The 24,336-nt window shown below is 41.4% G+C and overlaps 1 protein-coding gene across 1 annotated transcript; it reads right to left on the bottom strand.

Annotated features, from left to right (window-relative positions):
- Positions 1 to 216: 216 nt before the first annotated feature.
- On the bottom strand, positions 217 to 23,652 carry si:ch211-225h24.2 (uncharacterized protein LOC564539 homolog). The gene is made up of 4 exons (XM_052523859.1): positions 23,290 to 23,652; positions 14,093 to 14,146; positions 3,687 to 3,802; positions 217 to 2,515 (listed from the first exon to the last, which is right to left on the bottom strand). The coding sequence occupies exons 1-4, from the start codon at positions 23,374 to 23,376 to the stop codon at positions 2,086 to 2,088; spliced, it is 687 nt and encodes a 228-aa protein (XP_052379819.1). The 5' UTR covers positions 23,377 to 23,652; the 3' UTR covers positions 217 to 2,085.
- Between the last annotated feature and the right edge of the window lie 684 nt (positions 23,653 to 24,336).

Genomic DNA, 24,336 nt, shown 5'->3' with positions numbered 1-24,336 from the left:
CATAGAGCATTCATAACAGGAGTCCTAAACAGTCATGACAGCCAATGTAAGCTAGTTGGCAAGCGGCTAGGCTGTATGAAGGAGAGTGTTCCTGCATGTTTCTCCACATTGTAAACTATTCTGTTGTTGAAGTCCGACACAGTAAATCTGACCATGCTTTTACCTAGGAGTGAACACAACGACACCTTGTTCAAATAAGCAGATCCAAACAATCCAGGCAGGGCAGGTCTTTATTCTTCTGAACAAATGTGACCCTTCTTTTTAGTAAATACAGAAGCTCTAACAGCCATCGTGGCAAGGAACCCATATCTGTGCACAAATGTGGTTGTGGAAGAAGGGACTAAGTAGATTTGAAAATAAAGGCACATATTTAAATGAAAGGATTGTCCAAGTCGAACCACCTACAAGTGGAAAGCCTGATTCTGTTTGGAATTAAAATATACAATTGCAATCACACACAAAACAATCAGTGTTTTTGCTATGAAAATGAAATAAAATGATTCTTCAATAACTCACTGCTATCCTATTAAAGCACCAACACACATTTACATAGGCACATACAACAACAGATCTCATGTTAACAATGTCTGTTGAATTAGTTTTTGTCACAGTCCCAAAAGCACCTCGGCTGCTGGCAAAATTGTTGGAAACCATAACTGGAATACAGGAAGTTTCTTATGGCCATGAATGAGAAGGGAGGGGTGTGGCTAGATGGTATACTAGATGGTATATTTTCTAGTTGTATGTTCTAGTTGTATTTTCTAGTCGTATGTTCTAGTTGTATGTTCTAGTCGTATGTTCTAGTTGTATGTTCTAGTCGTACCGGGAGTTTTTGCATTTTTGCTAACCCTAACCCTTTTCCTAACCTTAACCTAATTGTCCTAACCTGCTGTGTGAGTTCTCCTAGCCTGCTACAAAAAGTCAAATCTGTCCGTAGCTGAAAACCATTTAGTCAAAACCAGGGAGGGGTGCAGCAGTGATGCATGCTGGGATTGCCCATCACATTATTTGATCCTCATGGTGAGCTTGGTCTAGTAGTAGTCTATTCCAATATGGTGAGCAGAGAAGCATGCCACAACACATACGGTAGAGAAAGGCACATCACGGCTTTTTGTCTAATCGGGGAAACAGCACACAGACTGCATGCAGAAAATGGCGCTCAGTCCTCTTATTGCATGGAAAATGTTTCTTATCATTAGATTTGAATGTACAGTATTCATGACACTCCAACAGAGCGCCATCTGCTGGGCTTGTAACAACATTTAGATCATATCATCATTAACAATACTCCAGATTCAGCAGCCTATATTCGCTAACACACATTTGCACGTATGGTTCAGAGCCTGGAAGGCTAATTACACATTATTGGACAAAGCATTTTAAGCCTTTTAGCTATGCTTATTAGGAGCTAAGACTTCTGACACATTCCTCTCCCAGTAGACATTTACTGCAGGGCCAGGGAGGGCAAACAACATGGAAAATGTATAATTAAATAAGGCCTACAGTAGCATAGTTGGTCTTGTTCTCAAACTACACTCTAGCATAAAACATGAATGCCTATGTTACAATACAAAATCTCCTTTGGAAATCATTCTCTTGGCTTGATAATATAAAATGGTCAAAGGCCAGTGGATAGCACAGTTTAAGGTAGTGTAAGGCCTTCATGTGTTTGCTTTTTTACTTTCCAACCTCTTATCTATGACATCCTTTTCAAGATGGTGACCCTTTTCTCTACACTGCCAAACCAGTCCACTCAGATCAACCTAGAACAATGTGTTCCCAGGCTCAATGTCTCTGCAACATTAAAACACAGTTTCAACACAAAGTCAATAATAATAGATTTTAGTGACCTTGTCTGCTTTGTAAGTTCATCTGCTATGTTGTGGAGTGAACAGTCAGGGATATATGGGCTGTGTTCGTCTATGCTGTACAGAAAAGTCAGGACTGCACTCAGAATGTCAATGGAGGAATACAAAATCAGTTCTTTATGCAGCACAGAGACAGACAGGCATGTCTTTTTCCCTCCTCTTAATTTGAGGAATGAGGTGAGGGGCAGGGATTGCGGCCAGGTAAGGGGTAAAGCTTTTATTTAAACCCCTCCCATGTCTCCGAAACACTCCCTCGGCTCCGCCTCCTGATTCCGGCCAGCTTGCCTTTGGCGCGGGCTGTCCACCTGACGGCCGTGGAATCCCGCGATTCTGACAGGTTGGCGTAGTGCGACGAGTCTTCCTCTAGACCCAGACCTGTCCAGGAGGGCAGCCCCAGCGGGAGCCCCAGGGCCTGGGGGAAGGACACAGGCGAGTCCCTGGTCCCACTCTGAGCCTCCATTGCCTCCTCGGTGGGTGTCTCGGTTTGGTCGGGCAACTGCGGCGGCTCCCAGCCCTCCAGCTTGTCCAGTTTCCTGGTGGGCGTGATCTGCCTCATCGTCATGGTGACGCTGTCCCAGAAGCAGTGGCCCTTCTCTGTGATTGGCTTGTTCTTCTCCTTCCCTTCCTCCTTGTTCTTCTTGTGGGACCTTGATCAAAGACAGAGAGAGGGGAGGATGAAGAGGACTATGAGTACAAAAAGCAGTAAGAACATACTACAATACATGTATCATTGTTCCTTGAAGTCCAATGTAGTTGTGTATATGTACGCATGGGTACTCCCCTGCCCACATCCTAAACACACTATTAGAAAAAAAGTGCAATCTAGAACCTAAAAGGGTTCTTTGGCTGTCCCCATAGGGGAACCCTTTGAATAACTATTTTTGGTTCCAGGTAGAACCCTTTACACAGAGGGTTCTACATGGAAGACAACCTGGAACCAAAAAAGGTTATCCTATTGGGACAGCCGAAGAACCCTTTTGGAACCCTTTTTTCTAAGCGTGTAGAACATGCAGGATACTAGGACATGAGGGTGTGGGATGGTAAAGTAGACATTTGTACCCCTACTTTATATTTACAGCTCTGCTTATCCAGTAGAAGTATGCATGACAACGGGGCATCCTAAGCCCCTACACCTACTGCTTTAGAGACATATTTTCTTCCCCTCCCCCTCACTTCCCCTACTGCATCGGTAGGACATTAAAGTAGGAGTGTGGTGCGTTCCCCATTGAGAAGGGCATTGTATAGGGATACCAGAGGTATTGTACTTCTGCCACTGAATGATGATTTACCCTCCATACATTCCACACCCTGTGGAGACAGGATGTTGACATGAGCCAGACTGTCTGTCTCGCTATCTGACTCTCTCTCTCTTTGTCTGTCTGTCTGTCTATCTGTCTGTCTGCATGTCTGTCTGCATGTCTGTCTGCATGTCTGTCTGTCTGTCTTTCTGTCTGCATGTCTGTCTGCATGTCTGTCTGCATGTCTGTCTGCATGTCTGTGTTCAGGAGGCTCTATCCAGGATTAGGTGGTTTTGGGAGAGCAGCAGCGCCAGCAGAGCTTACTGTAGGCCTCACCTTCTCAGAGAGGTCAAATGAGACAGGACATTCATCTCACTGAAGGAGGGAAGACAGAGTGCTCACCTCGCCTTCTCCCTCTGAGCCCAACTAAATGTTCTATGGGGCCAGCCCTATTGCACCTTGTAGCTAGTTGGGGAAATAAGAGTTATAGTGGGGCGAGGTAGCAAAAGTATGACATACAAATACTTGCCTGCACTTTGTTATATGTCATGATGGTAGTACAGTATATGATCAATCTCACCCTCTGCGGTCGGCCAGTGTGACCCCTGTCAGTAGGAAGTGCTCGTCATCCTGAGAAGAAAACATCTTCTTATCCCTCCTCTCCTTCTTGGACTTGACTTTCTTCACTTTCACCTCCTGGGAGACCAAAACAAACAGAGCACCACTGTAAACTACAGCCTGACCAATATGTTTTTTTGGGTCCAAAACAGATTAAGAACTTACCGGTACCAATATATCTGCCAATATACTGTTTACATCAGCAAAATTAAAAAGTGTCTTTCTTCCACACTGAATTCTCATAAATTGCCATCCAAAATAGCAATTTTCCAATAACCATGCTGTTGATTTCATAATTTCAATGACACATCATGAAAATGGCCGCAAACGTTCAGATAAGCATGAGATTCCCCTTTTCATTTATAGGTGGAGTTATCGGACGATGCCGATATAGCGCTTTAAAGGTCAATATCTGTGAACCGATATATTGGTTGGGCTCTACTGTAAACACGACTGTAAATCCTAAATAGCTTTTCATAAGCTCTAGAATGATAATCATAACAGTTCTGTGGTGTTTTATGACTATTGACTTCCACCACCAGAACAGTCTGTTTTTAAGTGATGAGATTAACTCAAATGAATGGATTCAATGGAGATTGAATACAGGTATTGGCCATTTATGTGTAAAATGGGGTAACAGTTACAGCACAGTCATCTCGGCTCCAGCCCTGGCACTGAGGAGAGAGAGAGCAGTCACTACTCGCTTGGCTGGTCAGTACATTCCAGTGGAATACCCTCCCACCTAACCCCCACTCATCTGTCACATCGGAATTCCAGCCTTATTATTTTCAAATAATGTGGCCGAATTCAACTACTTCTATTTGAAGTATTTTCAAATAATGTCCTATAAATCTAGGCTATTTGAAACTATTTAAAAAATGTTTCCAAATACATTATAAATACGCATAGGACCAAACAGACATGGGTTCAAGTGCATGGAGCATTTAAATATTTGTATTTGAAAACTGTATCTGTGTATGAGTATTTTCAAATACATGCCAATACTTTCCAAATGTATTTCCAACTACATTCCATTATTCAACTACTTGTATTTTCAAAGAAAATGTGTTCAAATACTTACATTGAAATGTGAAAGTAATTGAAATACTTAAAATAGTATTTGAACACAGGTCTGCTATCCGCACAGGGAACGCCCATCCTGATTCTGGCCCTTTAGCAGTCGTTGGCTCATGTCCCTCTTTTTGTTCTTGTCCCACTTTATTCCAATGTCAAATATCAAGGTCATGTCGTTTACACCAACTCACATCTGACCTGTTCTTTTCACATTAGTACATTCCTGGCATTTCTGATAAATAGTCAGAATTCTCGTAATAGACGGATTATTTGGACTCTAAATTATCTGTACCCTCGTAACGTTTGAGGTTACCTGTCAACAAGCCACTGTGTAAGAGGCTGTTTCTATGGAACTAAAACACACACACACCCTTTTCCCCAGTTCAGACCTTGTTGTTCTGGAACACAGGACAGAGAACACAGGACAACACAAACAAACAGAGGTCTGCAGACTAAAGAAGCCAACCAAAATATAAACAGAAACACAAAGGGCCATGAAAGCTCTTCTAATCCCAGATCGTTGAACCCAGAGACCTCCATTTAATAAAGGCAGGGTCCTATTTGCCCTCTTTGCTGTGGAGTAGGCAACAGACAGGCACACTCTCTACAATGCCACACACACAGACATGAGCCCTCTAACACTGCATAGTTGGCTGCACCCCTCCACACTATATCCTCTGCTCACTTCACTTCACACACATACACACACACACACACACACACACACACACACACACACACACACACACACACACACACACACACACACACACACACACACACACACACACACACACACACACACACACACACACACACAGCACCACCGTGCACATGTTGTACAGTAAACCCATACACACTGTGTGATTTGTTAAGTCTATGGGGAATGCCATTGGTTGTATTTACAGTTTGATGAAGGTGTCATTAAAATACCTTACAGTCTAAAGACCCTAATAAAGTAGGGGGGTTAATAAATATCAGATATGATTACTTCTCATCCTCTCTTTCTTTCCTCCACATACCAGAAGGGTTGAGGTTGAGAGGGGTTGAGGTTGAGACATCCCAGCAAGCACATTACATTCTGAGAACCACATAACATTCTGAGCGTTTCAAACATGATCCATTTTTTGAAAGATGGGAAACAGCCCTTTAAAATGATATGACATGCAATAAAGAGTGGTAATCAGTGAACCTGTCTGATTCTAAGCCCTGTCTAAGCAGGGGAGGGGTTCTACTAAGCTATATGAAATTATTTTAAGATGCTCACCAAGGATCATTTAGCTATTTGAGTTAGAATTTTAAGACCCCTTGAAGTATCAAATATATATATATATACACTACTGTTCAAAACTTTGGGGTCACTTAGAAATGTCCTTGTTTTTTTAAAGAAAAGCACATTTGTTGTCCATTAAAATAACATCAAATTGATCAGAAATACAGTGTAGACATTGTTAATGTTGTAAATTACTATTGTAGTTGGAAATGGCTGATTTTTGGCAGCTTCATTCAATAGTATCTGCAAAACAGCAGTATTAACGTCAACAGTGAAGAGGCGACTCTGGGGTTCTGGCCTTCTGGGCAGAGTTGCAAAGAAAAAGCTATATCTCAGGTTGTCCAATAAAAAGAAACGATTAAGATGGGCAAAAGAACACAGACACTGGACAGAGGAACTCTGCCTAGAAGGCCAGCATCCCGGAGTCGCCTCTTCACTGTTGACGTTGAGACTGGTGTTTTGTGGGTACTATTTAATGAAGCTGCCATTTGAGGACTTGTGAGGTGTCTGTTTCTCAAACTAGACACTAATGTATTTGTTTTCTGGCTCAGTTGTGCACCGGGGCCACCCACTCCTCTTTCTATTCTGGTTAGGGCCAGTTTGCGTTGTTCTGTGAAGGGAGTAGTACACAGCGTTGTACGAGATCTTCAGTTTCTTGGCAATTTCTCGCATGGGATAGCCTTAATTTCTCAGAACAAGAATAGACTGACAAGTTTCAGAAGAAAGTTATTTGTTTCTGGCCATTTTTTGCCTGTAATCGAACCCTCAAATGCTGATGCTCCAGATACTCAACTAGAAGGCCAGTTGTATTGCTTCTTTAATCAGAACAACAGTTTTCAGCTGTGCTAACATAATTGCAAAAGGGTTTTCTAAATGATCAATTCACTTTTTAAAATTATAAACTTGGATTAGCTAAAACAACATGCCATTGGAACACAGGAGTGATGGTTGCTGATAAAGGGCCTCTGTACGCCTATGTAGATATCAGCCGTTTCCAGCTACAATAGTAATTTACAACATTAACAATGTCTACACTGTATTTCTGATCATTTTCATGTTATTTTAACGGACCAAAAATGTGCTTATCTTTCAAAAACAAGGACATTTCTAAGTGACCCCAAACTTTTGAACGGTAGTGTATATTTTTGGCCTTACTGCTATTAGCCCATAGAAATGCACTGAATAACATGGTCTGACAAACACCGCTCTGTTACTTTTCACCGCAGAAGCGGAAGTGCGACATCCTGTGGATGTGGTCGATTGAGACTCATCCAATGAAAAAAAGCGATATCTCTAGCTTAAACTGACAGATTTTTATAGGGATTTTTTGTATTATGCTAATTTGATTTCCGTGGGGGAAAGTTAGCCCAAAAATGATTGTGGGGGTACACCGGTTACACTAATTAAACATAGATTACAAGAAAACCGTAGGCTACAGTGCATTCGGAAAGTATTCAGACCCCTTGACTTTTTCCACATTTTGTTACGTTACAGCCTTATTCCAAAACTGATTTTTTTTAAAGCATCAATCTACACACAATACCCCATAATATCAAAGCAAAAACAGGTTTATTTATTTTTTGCATATTTATAAAAAATTAAAAACTGAAAAAAACGTATTTACATAAATATTCAGACCCTTTGCTAGTAGAATCAAAAATTAGCTCAGGTGCCTCCTGTTTCCATTGATCATCCTTGAGATGTTTCTACAACTTGATTGGAGTCCACCTGTGGTAAATTCAATTGATTGGACATGATCTGGAAAGGCACACACCTGTCTACATAAGGTCCAACAGTTGACTGTGCATGTCAGAGCAAAACCAAGCCATGAGGTCGAAGGAATTGTCTGTAGAGCTCCGAGACAGGATTGTATCGAGGCAGAGATCTGGGGAAGGGTACCAAAAAATGTATGCAGCATTGAAGGTCCCCAAGAACAAAGTGACCTCCATCATTCTTAAATGGAAAATGTGTAGAACTACCAAGACTCTTCCTAGAGTTGGCTGCCCAGCCAAACTGAGCAATCGGGGGAGAAGGGCCTTGGTCAGGGAGGTGACCAAGAACCTGATGTCACTCTGACAGAGCTCCAGAATTCCTCTGTGGAGAAGGAAGAACTTTTCAGAAGAACAACCATCTCTGCTGCACTCCAACCAATCAGGCCTTTATGGTAGTGGCCAGACGGAAGCCGTGACAGAGGTACGTGACAGTGCGCTTGGAGTTTGCCAAAAAGCACCTAAAGGACTCTCAGACCATGAGAAACAAGATTTTCTGGTCTGATGAATCCAAGATTGAACTCTTTGGCCTGAATGCCAAGCGTCACGCATGGTGTTGGCAGCATCATGCTGTGGGGATGTTTATCAGTGGCAGGGACTGGGAGACAAGTCAGGTTCGAGGGAAAGATGAACGGAGCAAAGTACAGAGAGATACTTGATGAAAACCTGCTCCAGAGCACTCAGGACCTCGGACTGGGGATAAGATTCACCTTCCAACAGGTCAACGACCATAAGCACACAGCCAAGACAACGCAGGAGTAGCGTCGGGAAAAGTCTCTGAATCTCCTTGAGTGGCCCAGCCAGAGCCCAGACTTCAACCCGATCTAACATATCTGGAGAGACCTGAAAATAGCTGTGTAGCAATGCTTCCCATCAAACCTGACAAAGACGGTCTGCTTGAGAGGGTCTGCAGAGAAGAATGGGAGAAACTCCCCAAATACAGGTCTGCCAAGAAGACTCAAGGCTATAATCGCTGCCAAAGGTTCTTCAACAAAGTAGAGTCTGAATACTTATGTAAATGTGATATTTAAGCCATCTGATGCGATGAAAGATGGAGTTGAATTTGTCTTTCTGTCCATAATTTCATTTAAAGTACTCAAGCACTTTGAAGAATCTAAAATCTAAAATATATTTTGATTTGTTTAACACTTTTTTGGTTACTACATGAGTCCATATGTGTTATTTCATAGTTTTGATGTCTTCACTGCTTTTTTACAATGCAGAAAATAGTAAAAAATAAAGAAAAACCCTTGAATGAGTCAACTTTTGACTTTTGACTGGTACTATAAATGAAGTATTTATGTTTTTTTAATTTTTAATACATTTTCGCTTTGTCATTATGGGCTATTGTGTTTAGATTGATGAGGGAAAAATGTATTCAATCTATTTTAGAATAAGACTGTAAAGTAACAAAATGTGGAAAAAGTATTTCTGAATGCACTGTATGTGTACAGTACAGTATTGTAACTGATAAATGCACACACACACACGCACACACACACACCAGATGTTCATGTTTTTAAGTGTATGTAAATTGTAAAGTATTTTGTCTGTAATGTCTTTTTCATTATGTGTCGGACCCAAGTAAGACTAGCTGTCGTCATTGGCGTTGGCTAATGGGGATCCTAATCAATGTAAATTGAATCCCATACCACCTCTCTCTCTCCTTCTCCCCCCAAGGCTGTTCTCTTATTTATTGGAGTAGTCTCTCCCTGTGTTGTCTGGTGTAAACTGTGGATCAGGTTTACTACACTCCAAATCCATGCAGCAACACTGAGACCAGCAGTGACGCCAAAGCTTTGACCCTGACCCAGGTATGCAACTGTGTGTGTGTGTGCGCGTGTACCATAGTATACAGTAAGCTACTCAGCGATCTCCTTAACCTTCACCTCCAGGACACCAAAGCCAGCATAGCAGCCACAGCCCAGTGTAATCTCCATGCAGCCCAGCAAGCAGGCTATTCACCTCAAGCAGGCTATTCACCGCACTAAGCTCTCTGTGTGTGAGATGGCAACTTTTCCCTCCATGCCACACAGAACAATGGACGTCTTATTGGAAATAATTTCTTTCATCCATACCTTGGTATTACTGCAGTCTGCATGATCAAATGGGTATACATCAAGTTCTACAATTTAATGTTTTTTTTAATCATACAAAGTAATGAAGGCATTATGCTGAAGCGTATAACTCTGTCTAATCATAAAACTGACCCATGCTTTTGGCGATTCTAATCATGGCTTTCTATCCGGACAATTCTTGCTATTTTCAGCCTTGCTTTGTTTCACACCGATTACTCCCCACCAAATCCTGACTCCTCGAAAGAATGTTCGGCTTCCTTCCCCCTCGTACCAACCCAGCCGTCCCCCATCCTCACTTACAAGCAGGTTATGAAATACCACCACGTCTTGTCCACTGAACAGTTACAGTAACAGTTAGCACAGCTCCTGGGGTATCTACGCACAAACACCACATGGAAGTATGGTGGTTTAGCAAATTGTACACATTCCAGCAGCATCTCATCAAAACAGGTTATGAAATACCCCATGACACACACACACACACACACACACACACACACACACACACACACACACACACACACACACACACACACACACACACACACACACACACACACACACACACACACACACACACACACACACACACACAGTAGGGGAGGGCAACAAACTTTTGTTGACAGAAACCACAACGGACACCTGTTTATCGTACCACAACAAACAGATAACAAAAGCTAAGACACAAAAACACACCAAACACACACACACAGATCTAATAACATCACCACAAACAGATATGAAGGTGACCTGGGCTGATAAACAGAGCAGAGACACTAAGGGCTGGGCTGAGGGATGATGAGGGTTGAAGGTGGAGGTGGACGGATATCTACTGTGTCATAATATCTGGCCAGTGGATGGGGGTTGAGGGGGTTTGATACAACGGTATGATGTGTACATACACTCCTACGTATTTATTTGGACAGTGAAGCTACAACTAGGGCTGTTACAATGACCATATTACCGCCACGCCGGCAGTCACGAGTCATGACGGCAGTCAAATTCCATGTGACCGTTTAGTCATGGTAATTAGGCTTCTCCAAACTCTGATGCTGCTGATGGTCATTAGTATCCTACTAAACTTGCTAACTGCCTGGTACTCAGCACTCTATTTTCCCTCTAATCACTCTGACATCAATGCAAATGTAATCAAAAATCTAATCAAACACTTCATGAGAGCCCATGAGCTTATGTTGCACAACATTTCTATAGGCTATGCAATTGTGTGAGAAAACAGTGATGGCCTCTATTAAAAAGAGGAGGATCCCATCAGCTTTCTATAGGCTAGGCTTACAATATTTATTTCTCAACTTTCCTAATATTAAGCACACTGATTCTCTTTAAAACAGGACTTCAGCCTACCTGGCTGGCATAAGAATTAACCACAGGATTTATGTGCATAAAGAACATGTATTTTGTCCCCACTCCTGTTTCGAGACAGTGGCATGATAATGGTTAATTCTATATCAAAACAAATTTCACACATACAGTATGTTATTTAGTAAATGTAAAGACAAGATTAAATCAAGAACAGTCTAATGGGTGACAATATTCGCCTATCACTTGTGAATAATATATTATAATTTGTGAATGATGCGGTTTGTGTGCAGTAAGAAACAGTGCATGCCTTTTTTTGCAACTTTTTCAAATCATAGTCACATACCTCATGTAGCCGAGCCCATAAGGTTTGTATCACAACTAAAGTGGCCAAATAACTTCTTAAAATTAAGCACATTAATCCACTTTACAACAGGTGAAGAGTCTATCTGGCATCCATATGCAATGCGTGAGTTTCAAGTTTGGAGAAGATCATTTTCACCATAAAAATGCACCTTCATAATAAAAGCATTACATGCATAATCACATTTGCAGTCACTTTTGAGAATGGTGTTTTCCCGCTATTTGATTGCATTTTGGAACATTCAGACTTATAGCCTACTGCTGTGTGCATTTCTGCACTTATAATGTGAAGAAATAGCCTAACAGTTTATCAACATGTTAAGCTAAACGTTCTGATCTGTTGCATCAGCCTCATTGCTTAAATATGTTTTTTTGATGCTAGTGGTTGTATTAATTTGGGATCTATCGCATCCCACAACTGTCCTAGACTATGTTTGGAATATTTATTTATCGCACAGAATAGAATAGGTTAAGTATTGTACTATGGGGGATAGTACATTGACATAGGCTTTATCAAGAGCTTATCAAATTGTGAATGAGAGACTGATGAAGTGTGTGCAGCCTGTGCAAAGAACAAAGCAGAGCTCATTGCCTTTCATGCAATTTTTTTCAAATTAGAGTCGCATAATGCAGCCTTAGCATGTATTAAAAATCGAAACAAATAGCCCAACGTTGCATCACAAATAAGTTGCATAAATTACTCTAAATTAAGCATATAGGAGGACCTGTTTCTTTGTTAACCTCTCAACAGAGAATATCGTTTGGAGAAAATATACTTTCTATTTTATTCAGTTATGTTCAATTGTATTCTTCATACTATAAAATAATATAAAATAATGTCTCGGAATTCTAACTAAATCTTGTCTGCTAAATGAACTAGTGTAGCCCACTACCATATAGCATAGCCAGATCAGGGCGTAATATGACAACTCAGAGTATGCTATTCTGTTCTATTATGTTTCTGAACACTTCTACATTCATGTCGATTCTACCATGATTACGGATAATCATCAATGAATCGTGATTAGGTTAGCATGTCTTGAAGGTATTTATGACACTAACTTTCTCACTCATCATTATTCACGATTCATTCATGATTATCCGAAATCATGGTAGAATCCACATGAATGTAGAAGTGTTCAGAAACATACTGTATTATATTCTTATTTACAATAAAAACGACTCAAAAATGACACAATGCATTAGTGACCATTAATTTCTATTAGGCACAACATAACCCAAAACACAACCAAAACAAACTGCAAAAGCGTCCAACAAGTTTGTAGAGACACAAGCTTGATGTAGTCATTGAATGCTAGGAATATTGGACCAAATACTAAACTTTTGACTAAATGTAATACACTATAAGTGCATTTGTCCTTCAAATGGGGGGATCATACCTTCAAATGGGGATCATACCTTCAAATGGGGGATCATACCTTCAAATGGGGGGGATCATACCTTCAAATGGGGGATCATACCTTCAAATGGGGGATCATACCTTCAAATGGGGGGATCATACCTTCAAATGGGGGTATCATACCTTCAAATGGGGGATCATACCTTCAAATGGGGATCATACCTTCAAATGGGGATCATACCTTCAAATGGGGGATCATACCTTCAAATGGGGGATCATACCTTCAAATGGGGGATCATACCATCAAATGGGGGATCATACCTTCAAATGGGGGATCATACCTTCAAATGGGGGGATCATACCTTCAAATGGGGGGATCATACCTTCAAATGGGGGATCATACCTTCAAATGGGGGATCATACCTTCAAATGGGGGATCATACCTTCAAATGGGGGATCATACCTTCAAATGGGGGAACATACCTTCAAATGGGGATGATACCTTCAAATGGGGGATCATACCTTCAAATGGGGGATCATACCTTCAAATGGGGGATCATACCTTCAAATGGGGGATCATACCTTCAAATGGGGGATCATACCATCAAATGGGGGGATCATACCTTCAAATGGGGGATCATACCTTCAAATGGGGGATCATACCTTCAAATGGGGGATCATACCTTCAAATGGGGGATCATACCTTCAAATGGGGGATCATACCTTCAAATGGGGGGACTAGATACAATTCATTTTAAAATGGTAAAACATATATGAAAATACCATCAATTAAAAGCTGACATTCTGTACGATTGCCTCATGTAAAACATTTGATCTCAAATCCAAAATGATGAAATATAGTTTTAGATTCACTGTCCAAAATATATATTTAGGGGGGTGTACAAGTGAAGGTAGAGTGAGTAAGAATAAGGTTTGAGCAAGAAGGGTTTGGAGTGAAGGGTGGAGTGGGGTTGTGGGAATGATGTGAAGATAAGGGAGAGGGATATAGGAAAGTAGGAATGAAAAGGGGTTGAGGTTGACACATAGATGGTCTAGGGCTACATACTGGAGGTGTGTTAGTTTGAGATGGAATAACTAAACAGTTGTGGTGTTTGGAGGGATTGGGCTGTTTACCTTGGATACAGGGCTCACTGCCTCTTCCTCGTCCTCCCCCTCTGGGTCCTTATCCTGAAAAGCAACAAACAGCAGGGTCAGTAACCAGAGGCAACACACACACACACACACACACACACACACACACACACACACACACACACACACACACACACACACACACACACACACACACACACACACACACACACACACACACACACACACACACACACACACAGAGTTAACAAAAGAGATATAACATACACATAGTGGAACATCATACAGCATACTCAGCATACCCTATTACTCTGGTCCCTGAGGCTGACAGCCACAAACTACATCTCAGAGTTTGTACTACTCCTACACTACCCCCCCCCCACACACACACACTGTTGTAGACATGTTCATAGACACACACCGGAGCTGAGTCTAGAGCAGTGTGTGCAGGCCTTCCTGTAAGGCAGAGGTATTTATGGAACAGTAACATCAACACTGCCTTGGGTGGGAGAGGAAGGCCTCAGATCTCTCCCTTTACTCAGAGAACAGAGAGACCACCTAGGGGAAGTGACACAGGAGAGGATAAAGACGACAAATAGGGGTCTTCTGTTCTGCTCTATAACACATATCAGTCTGGACTTAAAAATAGATATGGTGATTTATAATAGTCATTTATATTGATTGAGTGTGAATGTTGCATTATAAAGTTGCATTGTAAATCTTGTTGATAAAATATGTTTGGGTTTTACATGGCTGCCCCTGAGGACAGCTGACTGTGTGTAAGGTAAATGATTGGGTTTGGCAGTGGAGTGGGAGTGAGGCAGTGGTTTGACGTGTCAGGGCAGAGCCTTCTGGGACACAGCCACCTCAACAGATCAAAGACAACACAGTCACAACAGGCCCAGTCTAATTACTACTATTTATGGATGCAGAAAGCATTAACGACACACAGACAGAGAAGAGAGGGAGAGGAGGGGAGAGAATGATGAGAGGTAGATGGACAGAGAAAGGGGGAGGGGAGAGGAGGGAGACAGAGGAAGAAAAAGAGAGTGCGATGTAGAAAGATGACAGGGAGACAGAGAGGGGGGGGACAGAAGAAAGAGAGTGAGATGTAGAAAGATGAGAGAGGGGGGCCAAAAGAAAGAGAGTGAGATGTAGAAAGATGACAGGGAGACAGAGAGATGGGGGACAGAAGACAGAAGAAAGAGTGAGATGTAGAAAGATGACAGAGAGGGGAGAGAGGGGGGGACAGAAGAAAGAGAGTGAGATGTAGAAAGATGACAGGGAGACAGAGAGGGGGGGCCAAAAGAAAGAGAGTGAGATGTAGAAAGATGACAGAGAGGGGGAGAGAGGGGGGGCCAAAAGAAGGAAAGTGAGATGTAGAAAGATGACAGGGAGACAGAGAGGGGGAGAGAGGGGGGGACAGAAGAAAGAGAGTGAGATGTAGAAAGATGACAGAGGGGGAGAGAGGGGGGGCCAAAAGAAAGAGAGTGAGATGTAGAAAGATGACAGGGAGACAGAGAGGGGGGGACAGAAGAAAGAGAGTGAGATGTAGAAAGATGACAGAGAGGGGGAGAGAGGGGGGGGACAGAAGAAAGAGAGTGAGATGTAGAAAGATGACAGGGAGACAGAGAGGCGGGGACAGAAGAAAGAGAGTGAGATGTAGAAAGATGACAGAGAGGGGGAGAGAGGGGGGACAGAAGAAAGAGAGTGAGATGTAGAAAGATGACAGAGGGGGAGAGAGGGGGGGCCAAAAGAAAGAGAGTGAGATGTAGAAAGATGACAGAGAGGGGGAGAGAGAGGGGGGGGCAAAAGAAAGAGAGTGAGATGTAGAAAGATGACAGGGAGACAGAGAGGGGGAGAGAGGGGGGGACAGAAGAAAGAGAGTGAGATGTAGAAAGATGACAGAGGGGGAGAGAGGGGGGGCCAAAAGAAAGAGAGTGAGATGTAGAAAGATGACAGGGAGACAGAGAGGGGGAGAGAGGGGGGGACAGAAGAAAGAGAGTGAGATGTAGAAAGATGACAGAGAGGGGGAGAGAGGGGGGGCCAAAAGAAAGAGAGTGAGATGTAGAAAGATGACAGGGAGACAGAGAGGGGGAGAGAGGGGGACAGAAGAAAGAGAGTGAGATGTAGAAAGATGACAGAGAGGGAGAGAGAGAGAGAAAGAGGGAGAGAGAGGGGGAGAGATCGAGTGAGAGAGGAGAGTGTGGGGAGAGTTCGGGTGAGAGATAGAGGAAAAGAGCAGAAGAGGGAGAAATAGAAGGAGAATGCTGTGATTAAGTAAAAATGTCCCAACAACAGGAGAGCGGCAGAGAGGTTGGTTGCCGTCCTCAGGGATTTAATCTCTATCTATCTGCATCTCCCTCGCTCTGTGTCTCTGTCTCTATCTCTTTAGGTGTTTGAAGCTTCCATTTTTGGCACTGAGTTGTTTGATGAATGCCCGATATCCAGGCAAAGACACACACGACTGATTTTAGCACTGCAAGTTCAGAAAATTCACCTGTAATGATTTAGAGGCATCGTTCAAGATAAATGCTCTTACAATCCTTCACTTCACTAAAATAATCAACATCATATTGCAATAGGGAACACATTACTGCAATATGACGAAGATTTTTTTCTGTTTGTATCAAGGCATGATTATTACATTTGTATAATTGGGGCCTACGGGGCAGAGGCAGTGTTTGATCCCCAAAAGCAGGATTAGCTCTCCTCTCCTTTATTTTCCTCCACCGTTCATGATTAAATGAGTAGAGGTGAAGTGCTCTGAAGTCAGTATTTAGATTCAAGATCTGGTAATCCTGCTTCACAGGGAGCAGTATTACAGTGGTATTACAGTAGTATTAAAGCAGTATGATAGTTTATACATTCAGTGCCCTGCAAACACTACCCCCCCTCCTCTCTCACTCCGGTGAACCTTCCTCCCACGGTAACATCACAGAGACAGTCAGGACTAGGAGGATCTTGTTGCGAGGAGAGTGGAGGGAAAGCAAGCTGTAGCATGGCCACGGAGCCCTAGAGCACGGTGGAGAAAGAAGATATTAACTTTCAATCTATTCTCTCTCCTCCTTACCCCCTAAACACTCTCTCCCTGTCTACAAATAGTTGTCTCTCCTTCTTCAATGCCTCTCTCACTTTTTCTCTAACTCCTTTCTCTCTACCGCTGTTTTCTCTACCTTCTTTCTGTCTCTTACTGAGTGCATCTCTCACTCTCTCCCTCCCTCTCTCCTTCCATCTGCCCTTCCCTCCCTTCCTCTCTTTGGGTGAGGCAGATCTGCCACCTGGCCCTCTCCCAATAGAACCTGTTTTGCCCAGGGACCTAAACTGAAGGAAGGAAAAAATCTCTTCTCAGAGAAAATAAAGAACAGAACATTCAGAGACTCTCCTGTCAGACCTTGTTCTGGTATCCATTTTTCCCTGATATGAGGGGAGAAAGCTTCTGTAAAAACATTTTATGATTAGACCTCTGACCCTGGATGCACTTTAATGCCATGCATGGCTTCATGAGGAGACCTCTCTGATTACTTTCCCAGGCCCCAGGGATAGGTTATAACTAAACCTGGACTGGGATCAGTACTCATAACATTCACCATCTGGAATGATAACATAAAACTAACCCTGAATCAGTTCTTATGGGTAACCTCCACATATAGACTTTCCCAGGGCAGCATCAGGGACCACCCAATAAGGCAGGGGCCATGATTTTCCTTTGGTGATTTACAATATTTAACAGACCAACCGTTTCTCTCCATGCGATCAATCCCACATTAGAGAACACTGAGATTGATGTAGTGTAAATATGCCCCTGATGGTTAGAAAGCTTGGACACTGTTTTGGGAAAGCAGAAATGCCCTCTAAAGATAAGCCTTCAGATAGTGTACCTCAGTGGAGGCTCCTCAGATGAAGAATGGGAGAACCATCCTCCTCAGTGAATTTCATACAAATTTTGATTTTAAAACATTAAAAAAGTTATCCTTTTTAGATAAAACTATACTAAATATAATCACGTCACCATATAACTGATGGAAACACTATTTGCAAAGAAGGTCTACAGTAGTCTCAGCAGCACTCTGTAGGGTAGCACCATGGGGTAGCCAGAGGACAGCTAGCTTCCGTCCTCCTCTTGGTACATTAACTTCAATACAAAACCTAGGAGGCTCTTGGTTCTCATCCCCTTCCATAGACTCACACAGTAATTATGACCATTTCCGGAGGACTTTCTCCAGCCTATCAGAGCTCTTTCAGCATGAACTGACATGTTGTCCACCCAAAGGATCAGAGAATTAATCTAGTACTGGAAGCATAAACTACAGCTAGCTAGCACTGCAGTGTATACAATGGGGTGAGTAGTTGACTCAAAGAGAGAGAAAGACAAGAGTTGAACAGTTTTGAACAAATGAATTTATTCTAAAATGAAGAAGAATCAAGAGAGAAATAAAGAGAGAGAGATTTCATAATTGTTTTCACTTACTTAGCCTACTAAAACACCCTGCTCAATCATAGGGATGCTATGTTAGTTAGCTGGCTATGACTTTCCAACACAACACTGGAACTCTTTCAAGTCAAGCTGAGCTTTAAGTATTATTAATTTATTGCCACCGAGGCCTGTGGGTGTAACTGCTTACTGACTGTACACAAACATTGCTGCATGATTGTAGCGGGCTTACTAATGCTTTAGTTATATTATATATGCTGACTATGACGTTACTTTAATGGTGACAATGATCTACATTTACATTTACATTTAAGTCATTTAGCAGACGCTCTTATCCAGAGCGACTTACAAATTGGTGCATCTAGGCTGTGTGTAGCGGTTTGGCTTGGAAAGTATTTTTTTCGCCTGGTTAGATACAACTTATATGTTGTGCATTGTATTCCACAAGCAAAGTGAAGAGAAGGAATACAACGTAACTGCTATGAAGGTTAACTCTATTTAAGTGTGATCAGGGGTGTACTCATTCCGGAGATTCTGTTGAAAAACGTTTCGCAAACGGAAGCAAACGGAACAGTGCAGTACTGGCTCAAATTAAGATCGACACCTGTACAATGATATTGAAGCTAGTGTAGGCTACAATTAAACTCCATGTAATTAATGTCAAGGAACTATATAAATAGTTAAAAAGGATTATGAAAAGGACTGAGATGAATTTCTTTGTGCTGGAAGGACATGCTTGACAGAAATTGCATGATGTCACTTGAACACATTTTCATGTTAAATCAACAGGCTACACTGTAAAGGGGTTGCCATGCATTTGACAGTATCTTTCTGGCAGCACGGCGGCGAGTAAAATTCAGTATTTCATATTACAGTATACCTACTGTTGCCAGTCAAAAGGGTGGATACACCTACTCATTCAAGGGCTTTTAATTCTTTTTTACTATTTTCTACATTGTAGACTAATAGTGAAGACATCAAAACTATGAAATAACACATATGGAATCATGTAGTAACCATAAAAGGGCTCGATTTGATACACCTGTCAGTAACGGGTGTGGCTGAAATAGATGAATCCACTAACTTTTGGAAATGTAGTATATTGGAAACAATTTAAAAGTAGGCTACAGCCCACACTTCAATGCAAAGGACGAATTGTTGCTCAATATTTAGTTTATCAATAGATTATTGGGTTTCTGTGTCCTGCCTTGGTATTGGCTCAGATTAAATAGGCAATGTTGTCGCACTCCTATCGCACAGAAATACTGTTGCCTACACATACTGTCACATATTTGACATAAGCGACCAGTCTATTTACTTTATTGGCAGAATCTTTACACTGTATCTGGCAAAGGAAAACAACGGCAAATAGTTTGTGGACCTGTTAATTCAACAATGTTTTGCATCAACTTTTCCCCCAACCTAAATATGCTGGACTTCCCGCGAATACTGAAACATTGTTTAGGCTACTAACAACAAATCAAAATTACAGCAGGCTACATACTAGCATACATACAGTACCAGTCAAAAGTTTGGACACACCTACGCATTCAAGGGTTTGCCGTTAATGAGACGAGTGAAAATCAAGTGCTTTACTTTTGGAATCTAAATAATTAGACATAAGAATCTATTTCCTATTTATTTTTTATAACCATTGCAGAATATATTCCTCACCTTTTCTGTTCGTGATGTGTTCATATTCCTGAAGTAGCCATACAACAAATTACCATGAAAATCTCTCTTTTAATTGGGCCTATGTAATAGATAGGCTGTGTACTTACATTTTTGTTGTATGTGATCCAATAGGCAGCGTGGTTTATAGCCTACATTTAACAGGTGAACATCAAGACAGTTGATCTTTTACTTTGAAGTACAATACCCGTCAAAAGTTTAGACACACTTACTCATTCAAGAGGTTTTCTATATTTGTACTATTTTCTACATGGTAGAATAATAGTGATGACATCAAAACTATGAAATAACACATATGGAATCATGTAGTAACTAAAAAAAGAGTTAAAGAAATCCAAATATAATTTATATTTTGCACTCTTGGCATTTTCTCAACCAGCTTCACCTGGAATGTTTTTCCAACAGTCTTGAAGGAGTTCCCACAAATGCTGAGCACTTGTTGGCTGCTTTTCCTTAGTTAACCAAGATCATCTCAATTGGGTTTAGGTTGGGTGATTGTGGAGGCCAAGTCATTTGATGCAGGACTGCATCACTATCCTCCAAACATTTGACTGGTACTGTAAATACTGTATCAAAGCAAGTACAGTGTAATGACACACAGTACAATATCGTAAAATGTACTGTATTATACTTAATCAGAACGAATTGATGAATTAATGGAGGAATGAATGAATGAGTTGTTTGCATTTCACAGTATTTTAATGTAATTACATGGGGTTGGTCCAATCGGTAGTAACAGTCTTGTCCCATCGCTGCAACTCCTCTACAGGAGAGAGAGAGAGATAGAGAGAGAGAGAGCGAGACGAAGGCCGAGAGCCATGCGCCCTCCGAAACAGGACCCTGCCACGCCGCACTGCTTCTTGCACTATTATAGGCCTTAACAAAGGCTTCTAAACTGGCAGCGACTACAGGACCAAACAGACCACAATGACAAAATGTTAAAATGTTCAACCATTTAAGACTTGCTGCCACTCCAATCTATCCCCTATACATTTTACATTTCATGGGGCACTATAACCACATAGGAGCTAAATTGGTACATTATTCCCTCTGGGGCGGCAGCGTAGCCTAGTGGTTAGAGCGTTGGGCTAGTAACCGGAAGGTTGCGAGTTCAAACCCCCGAGCTGACAAGGTACAAATCTGTCGTTCTGCCCCTGAACAGGCATACCCACTGTTCCCAGGCCGTCATTGAAAATAAGAATATGTTCTTAACTGACTTGCCTGGTTAAATAAAGGTCAAATTAAAAAATATATATATATATTTAAAAAATAAGGGTGCAACAAATATAGACTCTAACAAGGCACGCCTCAAAATATGTTAATAAGCTAGAAACAACAATACCACGCACCCAGTAGTGGTCAAAAGGTTTTTGGTGCTCCAAAGATATGGTACGGTACTGTAGTCTGTGGGGTGGAATTACAGCACCATTCAAAATACAGTAATTTCCACACAATGCACCATAATTTACAGTATGCTTCAATAAAACATGTTGCACAATTACGGGTTGCATATATTACTAAAGTGTATTGAAATCCACACTCCCCTTACCTATTCATTTGGACAGTGGAGCTCAAACCTTTTATTTGGCTCTTTACTCCAGCATTTTGGATTTGCGATAAAAAAAAATTTATGAGGCAACATATTTTCATATATACTCTTGGGGGGGGGTATGCTATTTATGCTTCTATAACTTTCTCACATCATTATTCACAATTAATGAATTATAATACCTAATCATTATCTGTAACCACGTTTAAGAATCGTTTTGCAACAGAATCGGCGGAATCACCAGCACACACAATTCACTTTCATCGCAGCCATCATCACTTTGCTCGTTGTATAATTGCTTCTCCTTCTCTCACCATTTCACTTTGCTTGCATTCCTCTCTGTTTGAGGTTGTTGAGTAGGCTAAATTATCTGCATTCACTACCTAAGTAAGTGAAAGGTAAACTAAGAAGGAGAAAAAATACAACAAAATATAGATAGCTCTCCCTCTCTGGTGCTTCTCCTTAATTTGTGAAGAAATGTATTTCTTTGCTTGGTAGCCGTTTTGTTGCATCGAGACATTATTCTACCTTTCTACAATGATCATGAAATGATTTGAAATTATGAAATGATTTGCCCGAGACAGAATTAATTTGTTCAAAACTGTTCAACTATTGTCTTTCTCTCTCTTTGAGTCAACTACTCAACCAGACGTATGCACTGCAATGTCAGCTAGCTGTAGTGTATGCTTTCAGTGACAGTTCATGCTGCAAAAACACTGATAGGTTGGAGGACGTCCTCCAGAAGTCATCATAATTACTATGTAAGTCTATTGAAGGGATTGAGAACCATCAACCTCCTAGGTGTTGTATTGAATGAAGACACTAGCTATCCTTTTTTTCTTTTTTTGGAATTCACTGAGTAGGATGATCCTTCCATTCCTCCTCTGAGAAGCCTCTACTGATCCACATTAACATAGAACATTTCAGAAACATATTATATTCTTATTTACAATAAAAGTGACTTCAAAATGACACAATAGGCCAACATTATTTGCCCTTCATTTCTATTGGGCACAAAATAATACTGAACACAACCAAAACAAACTATCTAGAGTCAATCACAAGCTTGATGTAGTCATTGTGTGCTGGGAATATGGGACCAAATACTACACTTTCGACTAAATGTAATACTCTTTCGACACCTTCAAATGGGGGGACTACATACATAAAGTGCATTTATTTATAAACGGTAAAATAGATATGTACGAGAATATACCCTCTAAAGGTGACATACTTTACTATCGCCTCATATAAAACGTTTGATCTCAAATCCAAAATTCTAGAGTATAGAGCCAAATTACAAGTTTTAGTATAACATATGATATAACCTAGTTACTATTCCGATAACAAATAAAATATTTAGGACTGTGCTCTATGTGTGTTTCAGGGACAAATTATTTGGACCAGGCCTCAGAACTAACTGTTGATCATAAGTACACGAAACGAAAACACCGGCTAAAACAGCTACGTGAACCCCTGCATCATATGTGCGCTATAATCCCTCTACTTTATTTGTGCCAGCTGCTTGGCTGCTCTCCTTACCTTGTAAGTGTGTTGATGATGCCAGGATATTTCGTCCTCCTCCGACACATAGTCCACCAACACTTTGCTTTTGCTTTTCTTGAACATCTTTCCAAATTTATCTTTAATCAATCTGGACGCGCTCACATCAAAACGCAGCGAAGAGTTCGTTCTGTCAAACTTTTTTTCCGTTTCTCGAGAGATCGCAAGTACGCACCACCGCTGTGGTTACTACAACAGATCTTGGAGCCTTTCCATGAAAAAGGCTTTTTAGGCAAGCGACTTTATGCAGCGCCAAACTCCAGTTCAAAGACGTTTTGGTGTAGGCCTATTTGATGTAGCCTATGTCTGTTTGCGGAATCTCGACCACCACCTGGATCTCCTCCCACGTCGCTCCTCCCATATCCCCCCACATGAGTCCCGTTTTATGGTTGCCATGGTACTTTGAGGAGTGTTGTATTTTCCACCTTTGAAGTCACTGGGCTGAGATTAGGCAGAAGTGTTGGAACTTTTTCTAAAGTAAAAACTAGGATTTGTAGAAATCTAGTATGGCAGTGCTTCTGAAACCTTATATTTAGATTCAAACCAACCAACCATTATATGCATTCATGTAATGATTTGGGAGCTTTAGGACTGATTTGGAAATGAATTGGGCATTGTGGCTTGGTTTAGTAGCCCATAGGCCTAGTTGAACAAATGAGGTGTCAAGACAGCACACAATGTTTTCCAACTCAGTGGACTATGCCCTATCATCTCTTGAAGTAATTTGAATGTAAATGTAATATGCAAATACTTCTCATCATCTCAGAGATTATGTTCTGTGTTATCAGGGGTAGTGGTGGGGGTGCAGGTTGCATCACAATCATCCCTATTGGAAGATCAATAGATGTAAGGAAATGCAAATAAACCAACAAAAGCAATGTGATTTCATTACTCAGCATAACAGCCAATATGTAACTCAGAAAAACAATTGGAGTACAGTTCAGTGGTGTGAGTATGCATGAAACCAGGCAGCTCTGATTAAAGTTAGCCTTGTGGTTTAACAGAGCCCCCCTCCCCCTGCCCTCT

Source organism: Oncorhynchus keta, chromosome 8 (assembly GCF_023373465.1).
Source record: "Oncorhynchus keta strain PuntledgeMale-10-30-2019 chromosome 8, Oket_V2, whole genome shotgun sequence".
NCBI lineage: Eukaryota > Metazoa > Chordata > Actinopteri > Salmoniformes > Salmonidae > Oncorhynchus > Oncorhynchus keta.
This window is presented reverse-complemented; position numbering and strand designations above follow the sequence as displayed.